Consider the following 22,900-nt stretch of genomic DNA (forward strand, 5'->3'; position numbering starts at 1 on the left):
GGAGTCCTGGGATCGAGTCCCGCATCGGGCTCCCTGCTCGGCAGGGAGTCTGCTTCTCCCTCTGACCCTCCTCCCTCTCATGCTCTCTGTCTCTCATTCTCTCTGTCTCAAATAAATAAATAAAATCTTTAAAAAAAAAAGAAGAAGATATGTTATATATTCATTATTATTCAGTTCAAAATATTTTCTAGTTTTTATTATGATCTCTTCCTTGACCCCTAGATTTTTTAGGAGTTTTTTTGCTTAATTTTCAAAGTGGATGGGCATTTTCTAGTTGTATTTTTATTATTTATGTCTAGCTTCTTAAGTTTAAAAACATAAAATAGTATTTAAAATCTATCTCTGATAACTCCAATAATAGTCACCCATGTATTAAAGAGGGCACATATTGGGATGAGCACTGAGTGTTACATGCAACTAATGTATTGTTGAACACTACAGCAAAAACTTATGATGTACTATATGCTGGCTAACTGAACATAATAATAATAATAATAATAATAATAATAAGTCACCCATGGTCCATTCCTTTTGTTACTGAGGTCAGATACTATTTTAATGAATCAGGGACTGACTGGGCTGCTTGAGCTATCTTGAAATTTTCTACCATTGGTTGGCCCTGATTCCTTCACTGTAGCCAGCCAGGGGTCTAACTGAGAATCTACGGTTTTGCTAGGACATCTCCCCTTGGAGGATCCAGAACTTCACGTTCTGTCTCTTCAGCAGTCAAACTACAGAAAACTCCTCTTTGATCTTCAGCAGCTTTTGGCCTACTTTCTTATCCCTTTCATAAAAAGCAGTTGCAGAAAGTTGACTCACTTGAAATTCCTTTCTCTCCAGGATCTTTTTTTTTTTCTTTAAAGATTTTATTTATTTATCTGTCAGAGAGAAAGGGAGAAAGCACAAGCAGGGGGAGCGGGAGAGATAGGAGCAGACTCCCCGCAGAGCAGGGAGCCCGATGCGGGACTCGATCCCAGGACCCCGGGATTCTGACTTGAGCAGAAGGCAGACACTTAACTGACTGAGCCACCCAGATGTCCCTCTCTCCAGGATTTTGGCCACACGAGTCCTGTTGTCCTGACCATCTCTCATGATCACAAATCCTTTTTTCTTTTTCTTTTTCTTTCTAATTATACCTGGCTGTTCTAGGTATTATGTGTTAGTGTGCCATAATGCTGTTCCAGGACAGCTAGAAGCAGATACCAACTGTTTCCATTCTTGACTCTTTATAATCCATTCCGCACACAGCAGCAGGAACATTTGGATAAATTTCGATCAGAACATGATGCTTTCCTACCCCAATAGCTTCTTACCACATTTAGAATAAAATCCCAACCACTTCCCCTGACTTACAAGATGCTGGGCCTTGCCTCCCTCCCCAGCCTCATCTTGTATCTCACTCCCATCCCTCACACACGGTTCTTCTCCAGCCACAATGATCTTCCTGCTGTTGTGTAAGCCTGCCAAGCTTGGTACACTCAGGCCCTTCATACTAGCTGCTTCCTCGATCTGCAACATACATCTAACCAGGTCTTCATGTGTCTGGTCTCTCAGTTCATGTGACAGCAACTCAGAAAGGTCTTCCTGGACCATGGCTATCTAAGTTAGCTCCTCTCCATCATGTACGTCATGTTACAATGTAGTATTTTTTTTTTAATTTTATTTTATTTATTTATTTGAAAGACAGAGAATGAGAGAGAGAGAGAGAGAGCACATGAGAGGGGGGAGGGTCAGAGGGAGAAGCAGGCTCCCTGCCGAGCAGGGAGCCCAATGCGGGACTCGATCCTGGAACTCCAGGATCATGACCTGAGCCGAAGGCAGTCGCTTAACCAACTGAGCCACCCAGGCGCCCCTACAATGTAGTATTTCCTTCGTGTTGCTTAGTTTCCCTTGCAATTGTCTTGTTAATTTTTTGTTTTGTTTTCTTACATTAGAATATAAGCTCTAGGAGGCAATGTCTTGTCTTCTAATCTTGTGACCAGATTGGAGCAGACTGATACTGTACATGTGTGGGATTAACCCACCCAGCTTTGAGGGCTGAGACAGAATAGAGTAGAGGCTGACAAACACCACAGCCCCAGGCTTGATTTTAATATTTGCTCAACCCACATGATATTTCTGAGAAGTTGCACATAGGAGTTCCCTGTTAGATTTAGAGGTTTAAATATACTCTCCACATAGGCACTCTGAATAAATAACCCAAAACTCTTCAGTTGCTGCCATTTTCTATTTAACTTCTCTGTGTGGTTATAATCTTATAAGTGCCCATTATATCCGTTCAGGAAAGTAAACAGACCTGAAAATCAAGGAGAGTTTTCCCTGGGTGAAAACAGTTTCTAATTACAGTAATAATAATAATAAAAAAGAGATCAATCAACATGGTAGTCTTCTTTAAAAAATTTTTTAGTTGACATTATATTTAGTATGTATTTCTCTCAATTTTCCCTCCTCATTTTAAAATTCTGATAGTAAAAGGCAAAAGATTTATGCGATCTGAAGAGAAACCAGAAAAAAAAAAAAAAAGAAGATAGCAGAAGGGGAAGAATGAAGGGGGGGGATATCGGAGGGGGAGAAGAACCGTAAGAGATGATGGACTCTGAAAAACATACTGAGGGTTGGGCGCCTGGGTGGCTCAGTTGGTTAAGCAACTGCCTTCGGCTCAGATCATAGTCCTGGAGTCCCGGGATCAAGTCCCGCATCAGGCTCCCTGCTCGGCGGGGAGTCTGCTTCTCCCTCTGACCCTCCCCCCTCTCATGTACTCTCTCTCATTCTCGCTCTCTCAAATGAATAAATAAATCTTAAAAACAAAAACAAAAACAAAAAAACATACTGAGGGTTCTAGAGGGGAGGGGGATGGGGGGATGGGTTAGCCTGGTGATGGGTATTAAAGAGGGCACGTTCTGCATGGAGCACTGGGTGTTATATGCAAACAATGAATCATGGAACACTACATCAAAAACTGATGATATAATGTACAGTGATTAACATAACATAATAATAAAAAAAATCTGATAGTAAAAAAATAAATAAAATTCTGATAGTAACTGTATTTTTCTAAGATTTAGCATGTTTTAATCAGCAAAAACATGTTTTAAGTTTGAACTTGCCTAAATTTGAAAAAATTGCATAAGATTTTAATGCAACATTAATCACAGAAATAAATTTAGCATTTAAACTATACACTAAAGGATATTCTTGCTCTTAAGTTCAGGTAACTTCAATTATTTCTCATGAATGTCCTTTATATGTTATTAGGTATATACAGAAAGTAGGACAGTTTGGTTCTCACTTACCCGGTTGCATAGAAATTTAAAGATGTGCATGAATTCTGTAGGAGCAGGGAATCTTCATTTCATTCACGAAGGTGCAATGTGAGACCCAGAACCCAACATTAGGTTTTGTTTGTAAGAAATAAGAGAACCAAACCATGAGAGACTCTGGACTCTGGGAAACAAACTGAGGATTGCTGGAGGGAGGGGGGTGGGGGGATGGGGTAGCTAGGTGATGGGTATTAAGGAGGGTACATGTTGTGATGACCACTGGGTGTTATATGCAACTAATGAATTGTTGAACACTACATCAAAGACTAATGATATACTATATGTTGGCTAACTGAACATAAAAAAAAAAAGAAGAAAAAGAAAAAGAAAAGAAATAAGAGAACCACGCTGGATGTATGTAACTGGAGTAAGCCCAGCCCAATAGCCATCACTTCTCTGTGTGTACCATGAGCTCCAACCACATGGCATTTCTTTCTTTTTATTTTTAACCACATGCCATTTCTATAGAGTTCCCCAAGTGTTTGTGAGATGCCTTGGTAGTTTTGCACATGCTGCTCCTTCTACCTGGAATGCCCCCAACCCACTCCCCAAAAATGTCTCATCACCCATCAAGACCTAAGTCCCACAGCACACCATCTGGGAAGTCTTCCCTCAGTATTCTGCTGCATTCGGTCCATACCTTGATTAGAACACTTATTTCATTGTCTTGTCTCCTTCCACCAGCCTGAGAGGTCTTACCTATCTATCATTTTTGTGTCCTTCCAGAGGTTTCTGTTTCTACTACAGAATAGATACTCAGTAACATTTCTTAAATTAATAATCAGCCAGAAGAACTTCACCTGGCTTTCCCCATTAAAAAAGTTCTCACAGAACCTTCAAACTTATCTTCAAGGAGTAGTAGTTCATATGATTAGCTGAAAGACCAAACTAAACTTTTTGATAACTGCCTTCAGCCTTATCATCCAGTACTATCGATTTAAACTTTATTTTTCCTCTGAAGGGGAATAATGAATCTTAAATTATTTGTTCCTTCAATCCTGGCTATTCTCACCAATTATTTCTGGTCTCCTCACTGCATATCCGATAGAATCTTTGCATATCCGATGGAATCTATGGATACTCTCTCCAGAATTTATCTACAACCACCTACACGCAACACTGATCAGTATCAGGCTCTAAAGGCAGATGACATGCTTCAAATTCTGGTTCTGCCGTTTAATAGCTATGAGACCTGGGGAAAATTACTTAACTGCTCTGTGCCTTGGTTTCCCCATCTTTAAATGGGGATAATAATAGTACATATCTCATAGGGTTGTTGTGAGGCTTGAGTTAATTATATAAAATGTTTACACTGCTTGGCATAGTAAGCCCTATATATAAGCCTTATATAGCCTATTATTAGTAGGTTCCAGGAATTGGATATGATTCTTTCCCTTGAGGAGCTCAAAGGCTCACAGGAAAGACAGATGTGCAAATAAAAGACAGTATGATAGAGGTCTAGACAAAGGGGCAGAGAGGAAGGAGCACTTTCCTCCTGAGGCCCGGGGTGGGGGGGTCAAGGAGTGGCCCATAAGGGAGGTGGTGTTTTAGCTGAGTCTTGATGGATGAGCAGGAGCTGCTAGTTGGATTCATTGGGAACGTACATTTTAGGCAGACACGAGCAAAGACAATCTATGCAACCATGTGAAAGCATGAGGGGCAGTAGGGGACAGCAGCTACTGAGAGTGGTCTTAGCATAATGTCTGAGGTGTAAGGTACCGTACAGTGGAGCTGAAGCCCATTGCCCACACTACAGATTGTTTTATTCAACACCCATGTTCAACCACCTCTCCTTTTGCCCTCCTTACTATAGAGCTGGGGAACTGAAGCACTAGATTTTCCCAAAAGGTGAAGGTCTGTGACAGGTCATAGGGCTTTTGCTGGGAAGGGCTTCTCTTACAGAATAAAAATGCAAAGCCTTACAAGGAGAAGGCTTTTTGCCTCTTTGCTTTCTTCCTACCTGGAACTTGAGTTGGAGGCTTTAAGATAGGAGGATGAGAGCCATCTGCTAAGGGTGCAGTGGGAAGACCCAGAGAGCTCGAGTCCCTTGTTGGTGCTCTCAGTAGCTGCACTACCAGAACCACTTCCCTCTGGACTTCTTGGTTGTGAGAAATATCACAGCTGGCCCCACTTCCTCTAGCTTAGAGCCAAGTGCACCCATAACTACACAAGTGGTAAGCCATGCTGGGACAGCAAAGTCCTTGAATGCTCTGCACAGGAGAGCATTTAGGGGTTGAAAGTGCAGATCTTCAGTCAAGTTATTTGACGTTGAACTTGAGAAATCAGTTATCCTCAGTCTGAGCCTCATCAGGGAGACGTGGCAAAACTTATTTTAGAACACCAACTTAACTTTTTTTTACTTATTTATTCAATTCATTAACCTACAGTGTATCATTAGTTTCAGATGTACAGTTCAGTAATTCATCAGTTGCATATAACACCCAGTGCTCATTACATCACATGCCCTCCTTAATGCCCATCACCCAGTTAAGAAAAAAAAAAAAAAAAAAGAATACCAACTTTAACCACGGGATGCTGGATAGAATGCAGGAGGTCAAAAGCAGAGGTCTAGTGAGGGTTTGCTAGGATCTTTCCAGAGTGAAGTAAATCTTAACTAAAGACTCAGGAATAATTTCAGAACTTAAAGTGGATTCTAGCTGACAGTTTTAGACAAAAAACATTCTGATGGTGTTGGGTTTCTGAAATGTTCTTTGAGGACTTATAATACCTTTATGACTAAATGTTTTAGAACAAGTTGCTCTGAAGTTCTTCAGAAGAGAGAAACCTTTTTTTTTTTTCATGTACTATAAATTCTTGTAGCATCATGTATTATCCCCAGGAATGCAGTGAGGAGACCAGAAATAATTGGTGAGAAGAGCCAGGACTGAAGGAACAAGTAATTTAAGATTCATTATTCCATGCTACTGGTATCTTCAGTCCTTTAGAATCTGTTGATAACCAAAGTAGTAGGAAGTTTAAGTGCAATTCAATTTCCTTTACGTTGCTCTAACTTCAAAGCTGTAACATTGCTCCTTTGTAAGGCCTGGGTCTGGGTTAATTAAGCCTAGGAAGTGGGTGGTGTAATTTAAGAGACAATGAACAAGATTTGCCCCCAAATATCTAATTACACTTTCTTGTTCAAGAATGCTTGAAAAGCCTATGTCAGAGATGACCTACTCTGAAGAATAAAGGAAGGAAACCTGTCCAAAGCAAGTGCCTTGGGTAGGAGTAGCGCGTTATCATCAGTAACAGCCTGATGAAGGTAACCAAGGCTCAGATTGAGGATGTCTGATTTCCTACATCTACACAACTAGTAACAAGCCATGCTGGGATTTCAACCAAGATTTGTGTGGCTGCAAATCTGTGCTTTTAACTCCAACATTATTCTGTAGCCCCTCCCATGCCCTAAGCCTCCCTGTTTCCCCGCCCACACAGTTAGCAGGTCACACCCTCAAGCTGAAGCATGTGAGTTAGCTGCCAAATGGGTTGTAACAACTTTCTGCTAGTTCTCCAGGAGAGGACTTAGTCACTGTGAGGCCAAGCCTGACATCACGTGGCTTTGCTGAGGAACATCCTCACTCCTGGCTGGTGGAGGACACACATTTGGAAGTGGAGATGGGCCTTCACGAGACAGAACAAACCGTTCAATACTCTAGCACCGTTCAGACCAGGAAGATGGGGTACACAATTAGGATTCATGTTTATTTAAATCAAACAATATGTAAGTCCCAGGGGTATTCTAGGGCTTAATGATTTACCTGTCCCAGGAAACTGACAGTTTTAGAATCTCCGGAACTGGTCTAGAGGGACACATTTAAAATTTGGCACTCTTGCCTAAGGACTGCACTCGTAGGAAGAGTGTAAGAATGCTTCTCTTCCTTCTCCCACACAGAGGTAGGGAGAGGCTGCCTTGCTTTCAGATGCAGGTTCTGAATCAGATGAAGAAGCTGTAGCAGGGCTACTGAGTGTAGCTGCAACAAAGAGTTTCCTGGTATTGCCTCGAGGGGTTCCATCAAGATCCCTGAGTTACAACCCACAGAGAACACAGCTCTCTTCTAAGACCAGAGAGCCGTGAACTTAGCAGCAGTTTGGGGCTCCAAGAAAGGAGGGCACGGCATGTGGGCTGGCTTGTGGTCAGTTGTTTCAGTTGGCCACCTTAGGCTTCTTCTCAGGGCCCACAGCACTCACCTCGGCCTGCCAGATGGGGTTCACGGTGTTGCCTATGATCTTGGATCTCCTCTCCTGTCCGTGGTGTGGGAGGGCAGGGAAGATGCTGTGCTTTCCAGGCTGAATGGAAATCTTCAGGTAAGGGTCTGGGTTGAAAAACATCCCTTTCTTCAACCCCATGGCCTGGAAATCTATAAAATTAGGAACATTTTAATTTAAATGTATTTTGGTAAGGTTAAAGATCATATCAGGCTTTACACAAGGAGAAAGTCCATCTAAAATATGGAAAAGTCTTTCCAATCTTTAGACTATTTTCTACCTCGTTACAAATATGGACTGGTATGTCTACAGAACCCATTATATGGAACATTTACTGGCATGTATAAAACCATTCCTTGTCAGAAGTCAATACAACAGGTATTGTCGTCACTATGTGTTTTAAGGGAGGACGGTTGGCCCTTCCTGGTCTGGACTTCCAGCATTCCTCAGGAAGCTTGGGGTGAGGGTCTGAGGTCACCTCAGGAAACTTGGTGGACACCGAGGGAAGAAATCCAATGGAAAATTCTATGGGTATAAGTGAAAATTCCCCTGCAAAGTGGAGATGTAAGAAAACCAAGGGCTGTAGTCTCACAATGAATATAATAGGTCTATCAGCCCATGTCTATGTGGCAGAACCAAAATGGGAACCAATTAACAGAGATTTTGTCTCCTTCCCCAGCCCCATGCTGCCCATCCTGCATGGCATCCCTCTCAGGTTTCAGGATTTCACTGAGTTTGGTTAATGAAATTTCCTCTTGGTTTCTGGAAGGTAGCTGAGTAGTTTTCCAGGCTCCTGCTGTTTCTGCAGGTTTGTACAAATAATTGTTATTTCTTAAGCATTTCAACAGGAACATAAGAATGGCAAATCAGGAGTTGTTGGCTTTCTGCCCTAATAACACAAAAGTATTGAGTTTCTTCTCCCTTTTTCTTTTAACTTAGACACATGCTAATGTCATCAGCTGATTTTTTTTTTAATAAGACTTTATTTTGAGGGGGGAGTTGTAGGTTCACAGCAAAATTAAGAGGAAGTACAGATTTTCCCATATACCTCTTGCCTTACACATGCAGAGCCTCCCCCATTATCAACATCTCCCATTAGAGGGGCACATTTATTACAACTGATGAAGCTATACTGACACATCATTATTACCCAAATTCCAGAGTTTACATTAGCATTCACTCTTGGTGGTGTATATTCTATGGGTTTTGACAAATGTATCCATTATTAGAGTATCATACAGAATATTTCTACTGCCTTAAAAAATCCTCTGTGCTCCAGCTCTCCCTATCTTCCCCCAGCCCCACCCCCAGGCAACCACTGATCTCCTTACTGACTCCACAGTTTTGCCTTTCCCATAATGTCATATAGTTGGGATCATACAGTATGTAGCCTTTTCAGGTTGACTTTTTTTCACTTAGTAATATGCATTTAAGATTCCTCCATGTCTTTTTCTGGTTTGACAGCTCATTTCCTTTTAGCACCGAACATCAATCCATTATCTGCATGTACTACAGTTTATTCTGAAGGACATCTTAGTTGCTTCCAGGTTCTGGCAATTATGAATAAAGCTGCTATAAGCATCTGTGTGCAGGTTTTGTACAGAGTTAAGTTTTTAACTCATTTGGGTAAATACCAAGGAGCGAGTGCAATCACTACTGGATCCTATGGTAAGGGTACGTTTAGTTTTGTAACAAATCACCAAACTGTCTTTGAAAGTGGCTGTACCATTTTGCATTCGCACTAGGAACCATTGAGAGTTCTCATTGTTCTACATTCTTGTCAGCATTTGGTGTTGTCAGTGTTCTGGATTTTGGCCATTCTAATAGGTATGTGGTGGTATCTCATGGTTGTTTTTATTTGCATTTCCCTGGTGACATAAGATATGGAGCATCTTTTCATGTGATTATTTGTCATCTGTATGATATGTCTGCCAAGATCTTTGGTCCATTTTTTAAATTGAGTTGTTGGTTTTCATATTGAATTTCAAGAGTTCTTTGTATATTGGATAATGTTCCTTTAATGGATGAGTATTTTGTAATAGTTTCTCAGTGTAGCTCGTCTTCTCTTTCTCTTGACATTGTCTTTTGTGGTGTAGAAGTTTTTAATTCTAATAAAGTTCGTCCTTTATCAATTATTTCTTTCATGCACCACATCTTCAGTGTTGTAGCTAAAAAGCCATTGCCATACCCAAAATCATGTAGGTTTTCTCCTGTTACCTTCAAGGAGTTTTATAGTTTTGCATTTTACACCTAGGTCTGATCCACTTTGAGTTATTTTTAAAAATTGAGATATACTTGACACATAAGATTATATTAGTTTCAGGTGTACAACATAATGATTCGTATATTTGCATTATATTTGTATATAATGCAAAACAGTTACCAAATAAGTCTATTTAACAGCCGTCACCACATATCGTTATAACTTTTTATCTTCTGATAAAAACTTTTAAGATCTACTCTCTTACCAACTTTCAAATACACAATACAGTATTTGTTAACTTTAGTCACCGTGCTGTACATTACATCCACATGACTTATTTGTTTTATAACAGGAAGTTTGTATCTTTTGACCACTTTCACCCATTTTGCCCAGCCCCCACCAATCTATTCTCTGTATCCCTGAGCTTGATTTTTTTTTTCAGATTCCACGTATAAGTGAGGTCATATGGTCTTTGTGTTTCTCTGTCTGACTTATTTCATTTAGCATAATGCTCTCAAGGTCCATCCATGTTGTCACAAATAGCAAGATTTCATTCTTTTTTACAGCTGAATATCACTGTATTGTGTATATATATATATACCACATTTTCTTTATCCATTCATCTATCTGTGGACACTTAGGTTGCTTCTGTGTTGTGGCTATTGTAAATAATGCCTCAGTGAACATGGGGGTGCATATATCTTTTTGAGTTCGTGTTTTCATTTCTTTGGATAAACACCCAGAAGTAGAATTGCTGAATCCTATGGTGGTTCTATTTTTAATTTTTTGAGGAACCTCCATACTGTTTTCCATAGTGGCTGCACTAATTTATGTCCCCACCAACAGTGCACCTTTCTACCTCCTCGCTAACACTTGTTTTCTCTTGTCTTTTTGATACTAGCCATTCTAACAGGTGTGAAAGGATGATCTCATTGTGGTTTTGATTTGCATATCACTTATGATGAGTGATGTCGAACATCTCTTTGTGTACTTGTTGGCCATCTGTATGTCTTCTTTGATGAGATGTCTATTTGGATCTTCTGCACATTCTTAAGTCAGACTTTTTTTTTTCTGCTGAATTGCATGAGTTCTTTATACATTTTGGATATTAACCCCTTTTCAGACATACAGTTTGCAATTATTTTCTATTACTCCTTTTCATTTTGTTGACAGTTTCCTTTGCTCTGCAAAGCTTTTTAGTTTGATATAGTCCCATTTATTTATTTTTGCTTTTGTTGCCTTTGCTTTTGGTGTCAAATCTAAAAAATTCACCACCAAGACTGATGTCAAGGAGCTTATTGCCTATATTTTCTTCTAAAAGTTTTGTGATTTCAGGCCTTATGTTCAAGTCTTTAATACGTTTTGAGTTATTTTTTGTGTATGGTGTAATACAGTGGTCTAGTTTTATTCTTTTGCCTGTGGCTGTCCTATTTTCCTAGCATCATTTATTGAATAGACTGTCTTTTTCCCATTGTATATTCTTGGTTCCTTGCTGTAAATTAAATGGCCATAAACGAGTATGTTTATTCTGGACTCTCTTTTCTGTTCCTTTGATCTATGTGTCTTGTTTTTATGTTAATATCATACTGTTTTGATTGCTCTGGTAATATAGTTAGAAATCAGGAATGGTTCCTCCAACTTTGTTCTTCTTTCTTCATATTGCTTTGGTTTTTTGGGGTCTTTTGTGGTTCCATACAAGTTTTAGAATTCTTTGTTCTATTTCTGTGAAAAAATGCCATTGGAATATTGATAGAGATTGCATTGAATGTGTAGATTGCTTTGGGTAGGTAGTATGGACATTTTGACCATATTAATTCTTCTCATCCATGAGCATGGACTATCTTCCCATTTATTTGTGTCTTCTTCAATTTCTTTCATCAATGTTTTCTTGTTTTTGGTGTACTGGTCCATCTTTCCTTAGTTACATTTATTCCTAGGTATTTTAATCTTTTTGATGCAATTAAAAATGGGATTGTTTTCTTAACTTCTCTTTCTGGGAGTTCATTATTAGTGAAGAAATAGCAGATTTTGTATTTTGATTTTGTATCCTGCAACTTTATTGAATTTATTAGTTCTACTAGCTTTTTAGTGGGTTAACTTTTGTGAAGTATATAAGTTCTGGATATAGATTTTTTTTTTTTTTTTTGCATGTAGATGTCCAGTAGTTCTAGCACCATCTGTTGAAAAGACTGTTTTTGTTCCATTGTATTGCCACTGCTCCTTTGTCAATGATCACTTGACTAAATTTATGTGGGTCTCTTTCTGGGTACTCTATTATGTTCCACCGATCTATTTGTCTATTCTTTCACCAATATGACACTATCTTGATTACCATGGGGGTAGTAAGTCTTGAAGTTAAGTAAGTCAGTTCTCCAACTTTGATCTGCTCTTTCAACACTGTGTTGGCTATCCTGGCTCTTTTGCCTCTCTCTATAAATTTTAGAGTCATTTAATCAATATCCACAAAATGCCTTACTGGGGTTTTAATTGGGATTGCATTCTATAGAAAAACTGAAATCTTGACAATACTGAGTCTTTTAATCTATCAATGTGGCATATCTCTCCATTCATTTAGTTCCTTTTTAATTGCATTCATCAGAGTTTTGTAGTTTTCCTCATATAGACCTTGTACATACTTTGTTAGATTTATATTTAAGCATTTCATTTTTGGGGGCGCTAATATAAAAAGGCATTGTGTGTTTAATTTCAAATTCCATTTGTTCATTGCTGGTATAAAGGAAAGCAATTGACTTTTTGTTTATTAACCTTGTATCCTGCAATCTTGCTCTAATTGCTTACCAGTGGCTCTTTAGGCACACATTTTCTTTACTGGGGCTCACTTAGACATGAAAAATGCAAGGACACTCATGTACTTAATTTCTGTGGTCTTAGATCTCTGACATTCATGGTCTGCAACATTTGTTGGTTGATAACAAGCTAAGGCAACAGTTTTCCAACTGTGTTCTATAGAGTCCTAGAGCTTCATGGCATTGTGTCTCCTCAAAGACCACTTAGGATGGAAGTTAGTGTGTAGGGCTCTGAGCTTTGTATATCATTTTAGGCAGGGTAACTCAGTTTTTCTTTATACTTTTAATTTTGAAATTATTCTAGATTTACAGAAGAATTGCAGAGATAGTACAAAGATTTTCAACATATCTTTTACCCAGTTTGCCCCATTGTTAATATATTACAGAATACATTATTAATTAATTAATACATTATGAAAACTAAAAAAATTAGATTACTCAACTAAATACTATTAATTAAGTTACATACTTTATTTGGATTTTCACTGACTTTTCCACAAATGTACTTTTTTGAGCAGCTTGGTTTTATCTTTTTTACCAATTGAGCTTCATGTGAGATTTTGTTTAGACAAAGTCTGCTGGCTGCTTCTCTCCCTGGGCTTTCCCCTACTTCCACTTTATAAACTTTCAGATAATGCTAGTGACGATGGAAACAAAGTGAAATTGCAGCTTTTCTCCTCATCATCTCAAAGTGCTTTAGCATCTATTACTTATTGATTCCTCCAGTATCCTTATGAGGTCAAGGAAAATGGAGCAGATATTTTTAATTTTTGTTTTAAATTAGATGGGGAATTAAATTAGCAGATGGGGAAACTGAGGCACTTAGAGGTGGAGTAACTTGTAGGTAAGAGTCAAATTGAAGTAGGTCTCCTGACTGCTGGTTGACCTTCTTATTGTCTCCATAGGCCTTCAGGTGAGCAAAACATACCTGAGAGAGAAAAGCTGATCAGCCTCCGACTTCCTTGCCCTTGGACAGTCTCATCAGAGCCAATGCTTTTAAAAATCTGTAAGAAGAAGGAAAATGGGAGACAAGCAAAACAAGCATTGAAATAGATACTCACACTGCAAAACAAACATGCTTAATCACAGCTATTTCTCCAACTACAGTCTACAAAGACAGCAGTGTTGTGATTTTATTAGGCTACCATTGATTAAAACAAGCTTCTAGCAATCTAATGTCTTTCCCAGTAATAGAGGATCTGCTAGTGGGGATGAGGGGTATTTTTCAGAGTAATGGAAATCAACAAACACAATTACTGTAATATTAGAGGCTCTTTGTAACTACTAATGTAAACAAGGTCTTTTCACATTCAAATTTGCAAAAACTATTTATTAAAGCAGACCCTAAGGCAATAGAATAGGTCAATAGATGTTTACTGTTGTAATTATAATGTGTTTCCCCTTAGCAAAGTACACTGTTAAACTGCTGTACCTCCATTTCTTTTGATCTGTATTGTTATCTAGGGATTTCCAGGAAATTCTGTGTATTAGGGAAGAGGCTGAGCATAGCATTAAGAAACTACCCTGAGGTCTCTCTTATTTAATTGCCTTCCTGGGAAATTTCAGAACATAATTGTTACATGGGTCATCTGTAGTCTAGTAGGTATTTGCAAGTCAGGTTGCTAAAATGTTTTCTTTTCCAGCACTGCTCAATATATATCTGCTAATGTATTAATCAGAACATCTAAAGTCCTTGCTTCCATTTTCTTCTAGGAAAGTTCTACTCAGAAATGATTCTGAATATTTATTCAAAGGCAGATTTACTATTTAATACATTGCATTTGCAGAAAATAATTTTTAAAATCGGAGTGTTAAGCAAATTCATACAGTGTCCACTTTCTAGAAGATAATCTGTACTGAAGAAGGGAAAGATAGAAAACTTGATGACCTCTAGCTCAAAGTCTCTTTGCTGTAGTTTGTGTGGGCTGCTTCTCTTTCTTTCAGTATCTTTGATGCTGTAAGAGTGTGATTGGATGTTACTATCAAGCTGCCTTTATAAGACATGAGTGTAACGACCGGGCATCACTGGGGCTCACAGCTTTGGCCCAGAACAGTACGAAGGGATTTTTAGAATACTTCCTCACACTGAAGCTGGTGCCCCTGGTGTGCCTTTGTGCTTAGCTTCAGCTAATGTGCAAACTTCTTTAGTGTGCTGGCTTCCAGACCCAAGTGCAAGGTGCATTTCAGGGCTGCTGGGCTGCTCAGCAGAGAGAATCAATGTCAGTGGCAAATGGAATGGATCATGGCATCACGTGAGATAAGAGACAGGTCTGTCCTCTGAGAGTCTCATTTGATAATAAAGAATCAGAGGAAGACATGGCCTGGGATTTGTGAGTTGGGAATATGGGCTGGTCCCAAGGCATTATCTTCCTTCAGTTTGGAAAGCCCGATTCTTCTTACTCTGTTCTTCACATTGCCTGGCTGACATACAGCAACAGGGGTCTACAAACAGCTCAGAAACTGCGTCCTCAGGCTGGACCACTCTCCTAACTCTTGAAGTGGCCAATAAATCAAAATTCCTTAATGTAAATTTTTCTTCTTTGTCAAACCTATGTCCAGATGAAGGCCATAGGAGCCCTCGACAGGCTGGCCACAACCCCTTATGCTGCTGTACCTGTCAAAGTAGGACAATGACAGTCATCTTCCTAGTTCTAGTTTAAAGATGCCAACATCTAGCTTATCTCCTCAGAATATAAGTTCCTTGAAGACACAACAAAAACTATACTTTTAATATAGACTTGTAGAATTATAAGTCTAAAGTGCGTGCATTCCAATTTTTAAAAAGTATAGGATTAAACTACACGTTTCATAGTAGGCTAACACAAGTAACATGCAATCACAACAGAGGATAGTATATTTGCTCCTTCCAGTTTAAAGCATACATATTTTGCTTCTTCCTATTTAAATATTTCTCTGCTGGCTATTCAGGGTATTTACAAAACATTTCTCCATCTTTATGGCATCAAAAAACAGGTCTGTAGACAAAGAGAGAAATGTATATTTTTCAGAAGCTACTAAGCTCAAAGGGAAGACACATTTAAAACTCCATAGAAGTCTACTTAACCTGTGGCTCTTTGCTAACATCATTTACAAAGTCATCTCGCCACCAGATTGATGAGATGAACATGGAGGCAACCATAACTGTGATAAACATTTTGCAGGGAGTAAAAATATTTGCGCGTCTCAGGAAGGTTCCGCATCTTGCCTTCTTATTTGAGGTGAGTTCCAGGGGCATGTTTGAGGTTAAAAAATCTGTTGCACGTACCGACGCTCTACCATTTATTGCCTGTGAAAATGGTGTGAAGTCTCAGCCAAAGAGTTCACCCTGGAACCACCTGAGGTGAAGGGGGCACATGAACAAATTGCTCATCTTCTCGGGTCTGCAGGCTCTCTTTGTTCCCTTTGCTCTTCCTTGTGTGTGATGCCACGCTGTTACTCTAACCACCGGGTGCTGGGTCCTGATGCCCCCTCTCAGATGAAGTGTCACTATTTGTTTCACAGACAGATGTTCCCACAACAAAGCCTCCTTGGCAAATGGTTTAACATATTCAAAGCCGAATCTGTTGGTGGTGTGCGGAAGATCCCGTAGGCTACTGAGAAGGCTCTCGGAGTTGAGTGAAGGGCTCTGGGGTTTAATTCTGATGTATCCCTTCTACTCCCATTCTCATTTTCTCATTATGTCTGCTGTTTTAAAGGCTATAAGTATGAATCCACACCACTGTTGCATACTCCCAAAATGCAATTCAGCAAAAAATAGAGTGGCGAGCAGGCCTTTTTACCCTGGCCGGGGAACTCTGCTTCAGCATTATGAAGATACGTAGCTGTGATGACTAGGCCTCCTCTGCCTTAACTCTGCCACGTTCTTTAAATTCTACTTTTCCTTTCATGGTACCACCTCATGAAGATGAGTCTGTTTGCTGGAAACACACGTGCTTCAAACACGTGGTCAGATAAGCGTGTTGACCTATATCCTCCCTCTTCCAGTCTCCGAGAACACAGAGGTTTCTCAGACAGGTGCGCTCTCATTTCCAGAGGTGGGCAGGTGTGCCAGGGGCAAGGATGCCTGCTGTGGAGCATCCACTGTTCTCAGAATTTGGGGTAAAACTAATTTAAAAACAAACATGAAGAGACTTAAAGTTGAATGCAAAATGTGTGTGCATTTTGAGGTAAAACAGGAGTTTTCAAAGAACTCTCTTGCATGTGAAAGGTGACTCTGAGTTGTTTCTCTGAATGTCCCAGACCTGGCTCTTGTTCCTCAGGTAAAAGCTGGAAGAGCTCCATGTAGCACACATACCCAGCATTTCCCACAGGGGTGTGGCCACATTATCCTCAATTCTGATGCATTAACTCCATTTATATATCCACAGTTATTCTCACATAATTGTAGACGGCTCTTCCCCCTAAAATGCTGACAAGGTTTGTGTTTAGTTACAAAAAAATTAAACCAACAATGATGCCAGAAGTTGAAATTCATGACTTCACTGAACCTTTATTTATTTATCTGACCCGGATAACTCTGATTTTCCTATAAATGAAAAGTGCAGGGCTCCATGACTGATGATGTGGATTTAAAAATCGGGTGCCTGGGTGCCTGGGTGGCTCAGTTGGTTAAGCGACTGCCTTCGGCTCAGGTCATGATCCCGGAGTCCTGGGATCGAGTCCCACATTGGGCTCCCGGCTCAGCGGGGAGCCTGCTTCTCCCTCTGACCCTCTCCCCTCTCATGCTGTTTCTCTCTCTCTCTCTCAAATAAATAAATAAATAAATAAAATCTTTAAAAAAAAAAATCGGGTGCCATGCGCCTGGGTGGCTCAGTTGGTTAAGCGACTGCCTTCGGCTCAGGTCATGATCCTGGAGTCCCTGGATCGAGTCCCGCATCGGGCTCCCTGCTTGGCGGGGAGTCTGCTTCTCCCTCTGACCCTCCCCCCTCTCATTCTCTCTCTCTCAAATAAATAAATAAAATCTTAGAAAAAAATAAATAAATAAAAATCAGGTGCCAAGTAACACTGCATTACAAATAATAAAATAGCCAAACTGTGGCATATTAGCAGCCAAGAGCAGGGCATTACAGGTTCCATTTTACATCAGAGATCAGTGGTTCCTATTCACTTGATATCTTTTGCCTCCAAGATAAAGTCTAATAAATAATCTGATATGCCTCCAAGCTGCCTTAAAAAACTTAAAAAAAATCAAACAAATCCAAGTCCCAAGTTTCATTTCTACCTCCAAGTCTCTGAAATGTTCAAAAGTGCAAACAATAAACAAAGAAACACATACTACAAATGTTTATAGAGAACTTTTGAGTAATTTGTCTCGTTGAGTCCTCATAATATGATTATTAGGTGGTTAGGCAACTCATTCCAAGTTCTCCAGCAGAAAGGCCTATAAAGTTAAAGTGCAAAGTCATCTTTAGGGGCATAAAAGAATAAGACATAAAATTCTAACAGTCAACCACATCCCAGGCAATTTCCCCAACCCCAGGGACACCTGTGATGGAAGACTTACAAGGCCCATTGAAGGGGCAAGAGACAAGTAACGGGGATGAAAGCTGCTGAGGTGCCAAGCACAGAGCGAGTTCTAGACATTCTAACGGTTTGCAAATTAAGCATCATTCACTCATCACCAGTTCACAAATGTGAAAGCTGAGCTCAGAACAATTTGTTGACTTCCCAAAATTCACCTGGGATGAATCAATCTCTGGTCCCTCTGACTTAAATAGAATGAGTTGCAGAACCTGCCAGAGAGTCCTTCAACCCTGTGAGGCCATTTCTTCAGACCCAGTCTGGCTGCTCGGCTCTCTTTTGCTTGTATTCTGTTCGTATTCTGCTTGCTCCTTGCTCCTCTCTACCTTCTGATGCTGCTGTCACCAAGCCAGCTTCCAGAGTCCCCACTGCTCCTACTTTATTGCCTTGAAGGCAAGGCATGGGCTTCCCAATCTCAAGGGTCTTTTGCTAATCACTATGGGCAAAAAGAGAGGGGTTGGAAAATGAGGAAGTCCTCCTAGTTTTCATTTTGTGAATTAAATAAAACATGTTAATTACTTAGGAATGATTTTCTATCTCTGACTGCTTTGGGCAACACAGGACTGCAGATATTAGCACCAGGAGCAAATCTACTTGGGGCAAGGAGCTGCTATGTTTGAGAGGCTAGGCATTTGGCTCTCTCTGAAGAAAGTGAGGAGACTTACACAGCAATGAGAATGCTAGCTGAAAGTGAGCAAATCCTGGATGTTCCCTGATGATTTTTGGTTTTTCTAACGATTTAGAAAACATAGTTTCTTGTGTAGTTCAGACTATTTTGAAAGTAGGGATATAACAAACTCTACCAAATTCTAAGACATAGTTGAGCCATTCTGTTTGCTCTGGGGCTGAGGTCCCTGATTTTAGCATGCATCAGAATCACCTGCAGGGCTTCATAAAATATAGATTGCCAGGCCCCATCCCAAAGGTTCTGATTTTGTAGATTTGGGGAGGGCCCGAGAGTCTGTATTTATACCAAGGTTCAGATGAGGCTAATGCTGCTGAGGGGACTACATTTGGAGAAGCATCAGTCTTAAGTCTCTACTTCTTTCAAATGGTAATAGAAAGATGCCTTAGATTTGTTTGTAACTCTTATCTCAAACTGTCTTGATGCTAGTTCCAAGCATCAGGAGCAGGTTCTATAATGCCTTGACCCATGGAGGCCCCACGCACGGGGCTCAAGCCTGTACCCATTAGGGACAAAAAATCCATTCTGTGCAGATCTCACTTCCTCATCTGGATGACTATCGCCTAGCCAGTTAGTCCCTCAGTCTGTGAGGGGTCCTTCACTCTACTGTCCGTGAGCTGATCATTGTTGCCTGGTTCCACCTGCAATAGGCACTCTTTCTCACTCACTGGGCACAAGTGAGGCTACAGGCTGTATGGCCTAGTGACATGTTTTCTTTGGCCAATACAGTAATAGAGTTTTAAAAAAATTAGTTTCCAGCATATTTTTAAAAGTTAAACTATTTACTTAGAATGTGGGTTTCAGACTTTTCCGGAATATCCAGCAGTAAGCAACCGAAGCTGAGAAGCAGCAGTACCATACCTTCCCAGGCCTTCTCTCAGGAGCTGCCTTCATCAATCCTAAGACATCCTTTGCTTTCCATGTTAATACTGTGAGATCAGGGTATGGCTAATCATCAATGTGTCTTAGAATTATATATAATTGGAAAGCTTCTTCCAGCATGGTGGTATGAGAATCAATGATGCATCTTAATATCCATGGCATTTTAGATTCCATGACGTGTGATACCACCTTGCTCCCTGGAAGCTTTTGGTGTATTTATATGTATGTGTAGAGTGTGTATGTGTGCATGTGAGCATGCAGGTACACACACACGTATGTGCACACGTGTGTGGGCATGCACACACACGTGTACACATGTAACCACACATGCATATGTGTGTGTGCGTGTGTACATACGTGTGTGTGTGAGTACGTACGTATTTTTTACTTTGTTGTTTCATTTAAAATAATTTGTGAGGTGAAATTCACATAACATAAAATTGACCATTTTAAATGGAACAATTCAGTAGCACTTAACACATTCACAGTGTTGTGTGACCACCCTTCTATCTACTTAGACATTTTAATGACTCAGAGTAAAACCTTACACCTTATGCCCATTAAGCAGTTTCTTCCCATTCTTCTCTCCTCCCCTGCCTCAGGAAACCTCCAATTTACTTTCTGTCTCTGTGGATTTACATATTTTAGATATTTCATATAAATGGAATCATACAATATATGGCCTTTTGTGGATTCTTTCGCTTAGTATAATGTTTTTGAGGTTTGTACGAATCAAGGCTCTCCAAAAAATCAGAACCAATAGTTGTGTGTGTGTGTGTGCGTGTGTGTGTATAAGGAATCGGGTCACACATTTATGGAGGCTTACAAGTCCTAACATCTGCAGTCAGCAAGCTGGAGACTCAGGAGAGCTGATGGTGTAAGTTCTAGTCTGAAAGCTAGCAGGCTCAAGACCCAGGAAGGGTTGATGGTTCAGTCTGAGTCCAGAGGCAGGGAAAAACTGATGTCTCAGCTAGAAGGCAGTCAGGCAGGAGGAATTCCCTTTTATTCAACAGAAGGTTAGGATTATTGTTCTATTTAGATCTTCAGTTCATAGGATGAGGCCCACTGACATTAGGGAGGGCAATCTGCTTTACTCATTCTATCAATACAAATGTTAAGCTCATCCAAAAGGACCCTCACAGAAAAACCCAGAATAATGTTTGACCAAATATCAGTGCACCCTGTGTCCCTGTCAAGTTGACACATAAAATTAACCATCACAAGGTTTCCCCATGTGGTAGCATCTATCAGCATATTAATCCTCTTTATGGCTGAATAATCCATTGGATGTATATGCCACAGTTTTTGTTGTTGTTGTTGAAATCCTGTCAAATTATTTTTTCCCTAGCCTTGAGATATAGTTGACATATAACATTGTTATAAGCTTAAGTCATACAATGTGTTGATTTGATACACTTAGATACTGCAAAATGATTACCACCATAGTGCCAGGTAACACCTCTGTCATGTCACATGACTACCATTTCATTTTTGTGATGACAACATTTAAGATCTACTCTCTTAGTAACTTTCAAGTTCATAATATAATATTATTAACTATAATCACCATGCTCGACATTAGATCCCTAGAGCATTATTCATCTTATAATTAAAAATGTGTACACTTTGGCCAAAATCTCTCCATAATCCCCCACCTCCCCACCCATGGTAACCACCATTCTGCTACTCTCTGTTTCCATGAATTTGGCTTTTTTTAGATTCCACATATAAGTTATATCATACAGTATCTGTCTTTCTCTGTCTGACTTATCTCACTTTTAGCACAATGCTCTCAAGATCCCTCCATGTTGTTGCAAATGGCAAGATTTCCTTCTTTCTCATGGCTGAATAATATCATTCATATATCTATATAACTATATCTATATTTATCTCACATTTTCTTTACCTAGTCACTCATTGATGGACACTTAAGTTGTTTCCATACCTTGGCTACTGTGAATAATGCTGCAATGAACATGGCAATGCAGATATCTCTTCAAGATCCTGTTTTCGTATTTTTGGATATACACCAGAAGTGGGATTGCTGGATTATATGGAAATTCCGTTTTTAATTTTTTAAAGATTTATTTATTATTTATTTGTCAGAGAGAGAGAGAGAGCATGAATAGGGGGAGTGGCAGGCAGAGGGAGAAGCAGGCTCCTTGCTGAGCAAGAAGCCTGATGCGGACTCAATCCCAGGACCCTGGGATCATGACCTGAGCCAAAGGCAGACGCTTAACTGAATGAGCCACCCAGGCATCCCCTATTTTTAATTTTTTGAGGAATCTCATACTGTTTTCCAGAGTAGCTGCACCAATTTACATTTCCACCAGCAGTGCACAAGAATTCCTGTTTCTCCACATCCTCACCAGGATTTGTCTCTTATCTTCTTGATGATGGCCATTTTAATAGGTGTGAAGTGATAGTTCATTATGGTTTTGATTGGCATTTCCCTGATGATGAGTGATGTTGAGCATCTTTTCATGTGTCTGTTGCCCATCTGTATGTCTTCTTTGGAAAAATGTCTATTCAGGTCCTCTGTCCATTTTTAAATTGGATTGTTTGTCTTTTGGCTATTGAGGTCCATTAGTTCTTTATATATTTTGGATACTGACGCCTTATCAGATACATGATTTTCAAGCACTTTCTCCCACTCTGTAGGTTGCCTTTTCATTTTGTTGATTGTTTCTTTTGCTGTGCACAAGTTTTTTAGTTTGATGTAGTCCCGCTTATTAATTTTTGCTTTGTTGCTTGTCCTTTTGGTGTCCTATCCAACATATCATTGCCAAGACAATGTCAAGGAGCTTTTTTTCTATGTGTTCTCTGAGGAGTTGTATTGTTGCTGGTATTTCACTTAAGTTTTTAATCCATTTGAGTTAATTTTTGTGAATGGTATGAGATCAAGGTCTAATTCATTTTTTCTGCATGTGGTTATCCAGTTTCCCCGATACCATTTATTGAAGACACGATCCTTTCTACATTGAGGATTCTTGGCTTCCTTGTCAAATATTGACTATGTATACGAGGGTTTGTGTCTGGGCTCTAGTTTCTTTTCCATTGGTCCATGTTTCTATGTGTATGCCAGTGCCATCCTGTTTTGATTACTATAGCTTTGTAGTATAGTTCAAAATCAGGAAGTGTAATAACTCCAGCTTTGTTCTTTCTCAGGATTTCATTGACTATTTAGGGTCTTTTGTGGCTCCATACAAATTTTAGGATTGTTTTTTCCTATTTCTGTAAAAAGTGCCATTGGAATTTTGATAAAGATTGCACTGAG

The 22,900-nt window shown here is 39.7% G+C and overlaps 1 protein-coding gene across 1 annotated transcript in view; it reads right to left on the reverse strand.

Annotated features, from left to right (window-relative positions):
* Positions 1 to 22,900, reverse strand: part of HECW1 (HECT, C2 and WW domain containing E3 ubiquitin protein ligase 1) — a 445,759-nt gene that overhangs the window by 138,339 nt on the left and 284,520 nt on the right. Inside the window, exons 6-7 of the mRNA XM_021703699.1 lie at positions 13,465 to 13,540; positions 7,509 to 7,678 (exon numbers count right to left, since the gene is read on the reverse strand). Of these exons, the coding sequence (XP_021559374.1) occupies positions 7,509 to 7,678; positions 13,465 to 13,540 (246 nt within the window). The remainder of the gene's footprint in view (positions 1 to 7,508; positions 7,679 to 13,464; positions 13,541 to 22,900) is intronic.

The sequence above is a fragment of the Neomonachus schauinslandi genome, chromosome 12 (assembly GCF_002201575.2).
Source record: "Neomonachus schauinslandi chromosome 12, ASM220157v2, whole genome shotgun sequence".
In the NCBI taxonomy this organism is placed as follows: domain Eukaryota; kingdom Metazoa; phylum Chordata; class Mammalia; order Carnivora; family Phocidae; genus Neomonachus; species Neomonachus schauinslandi.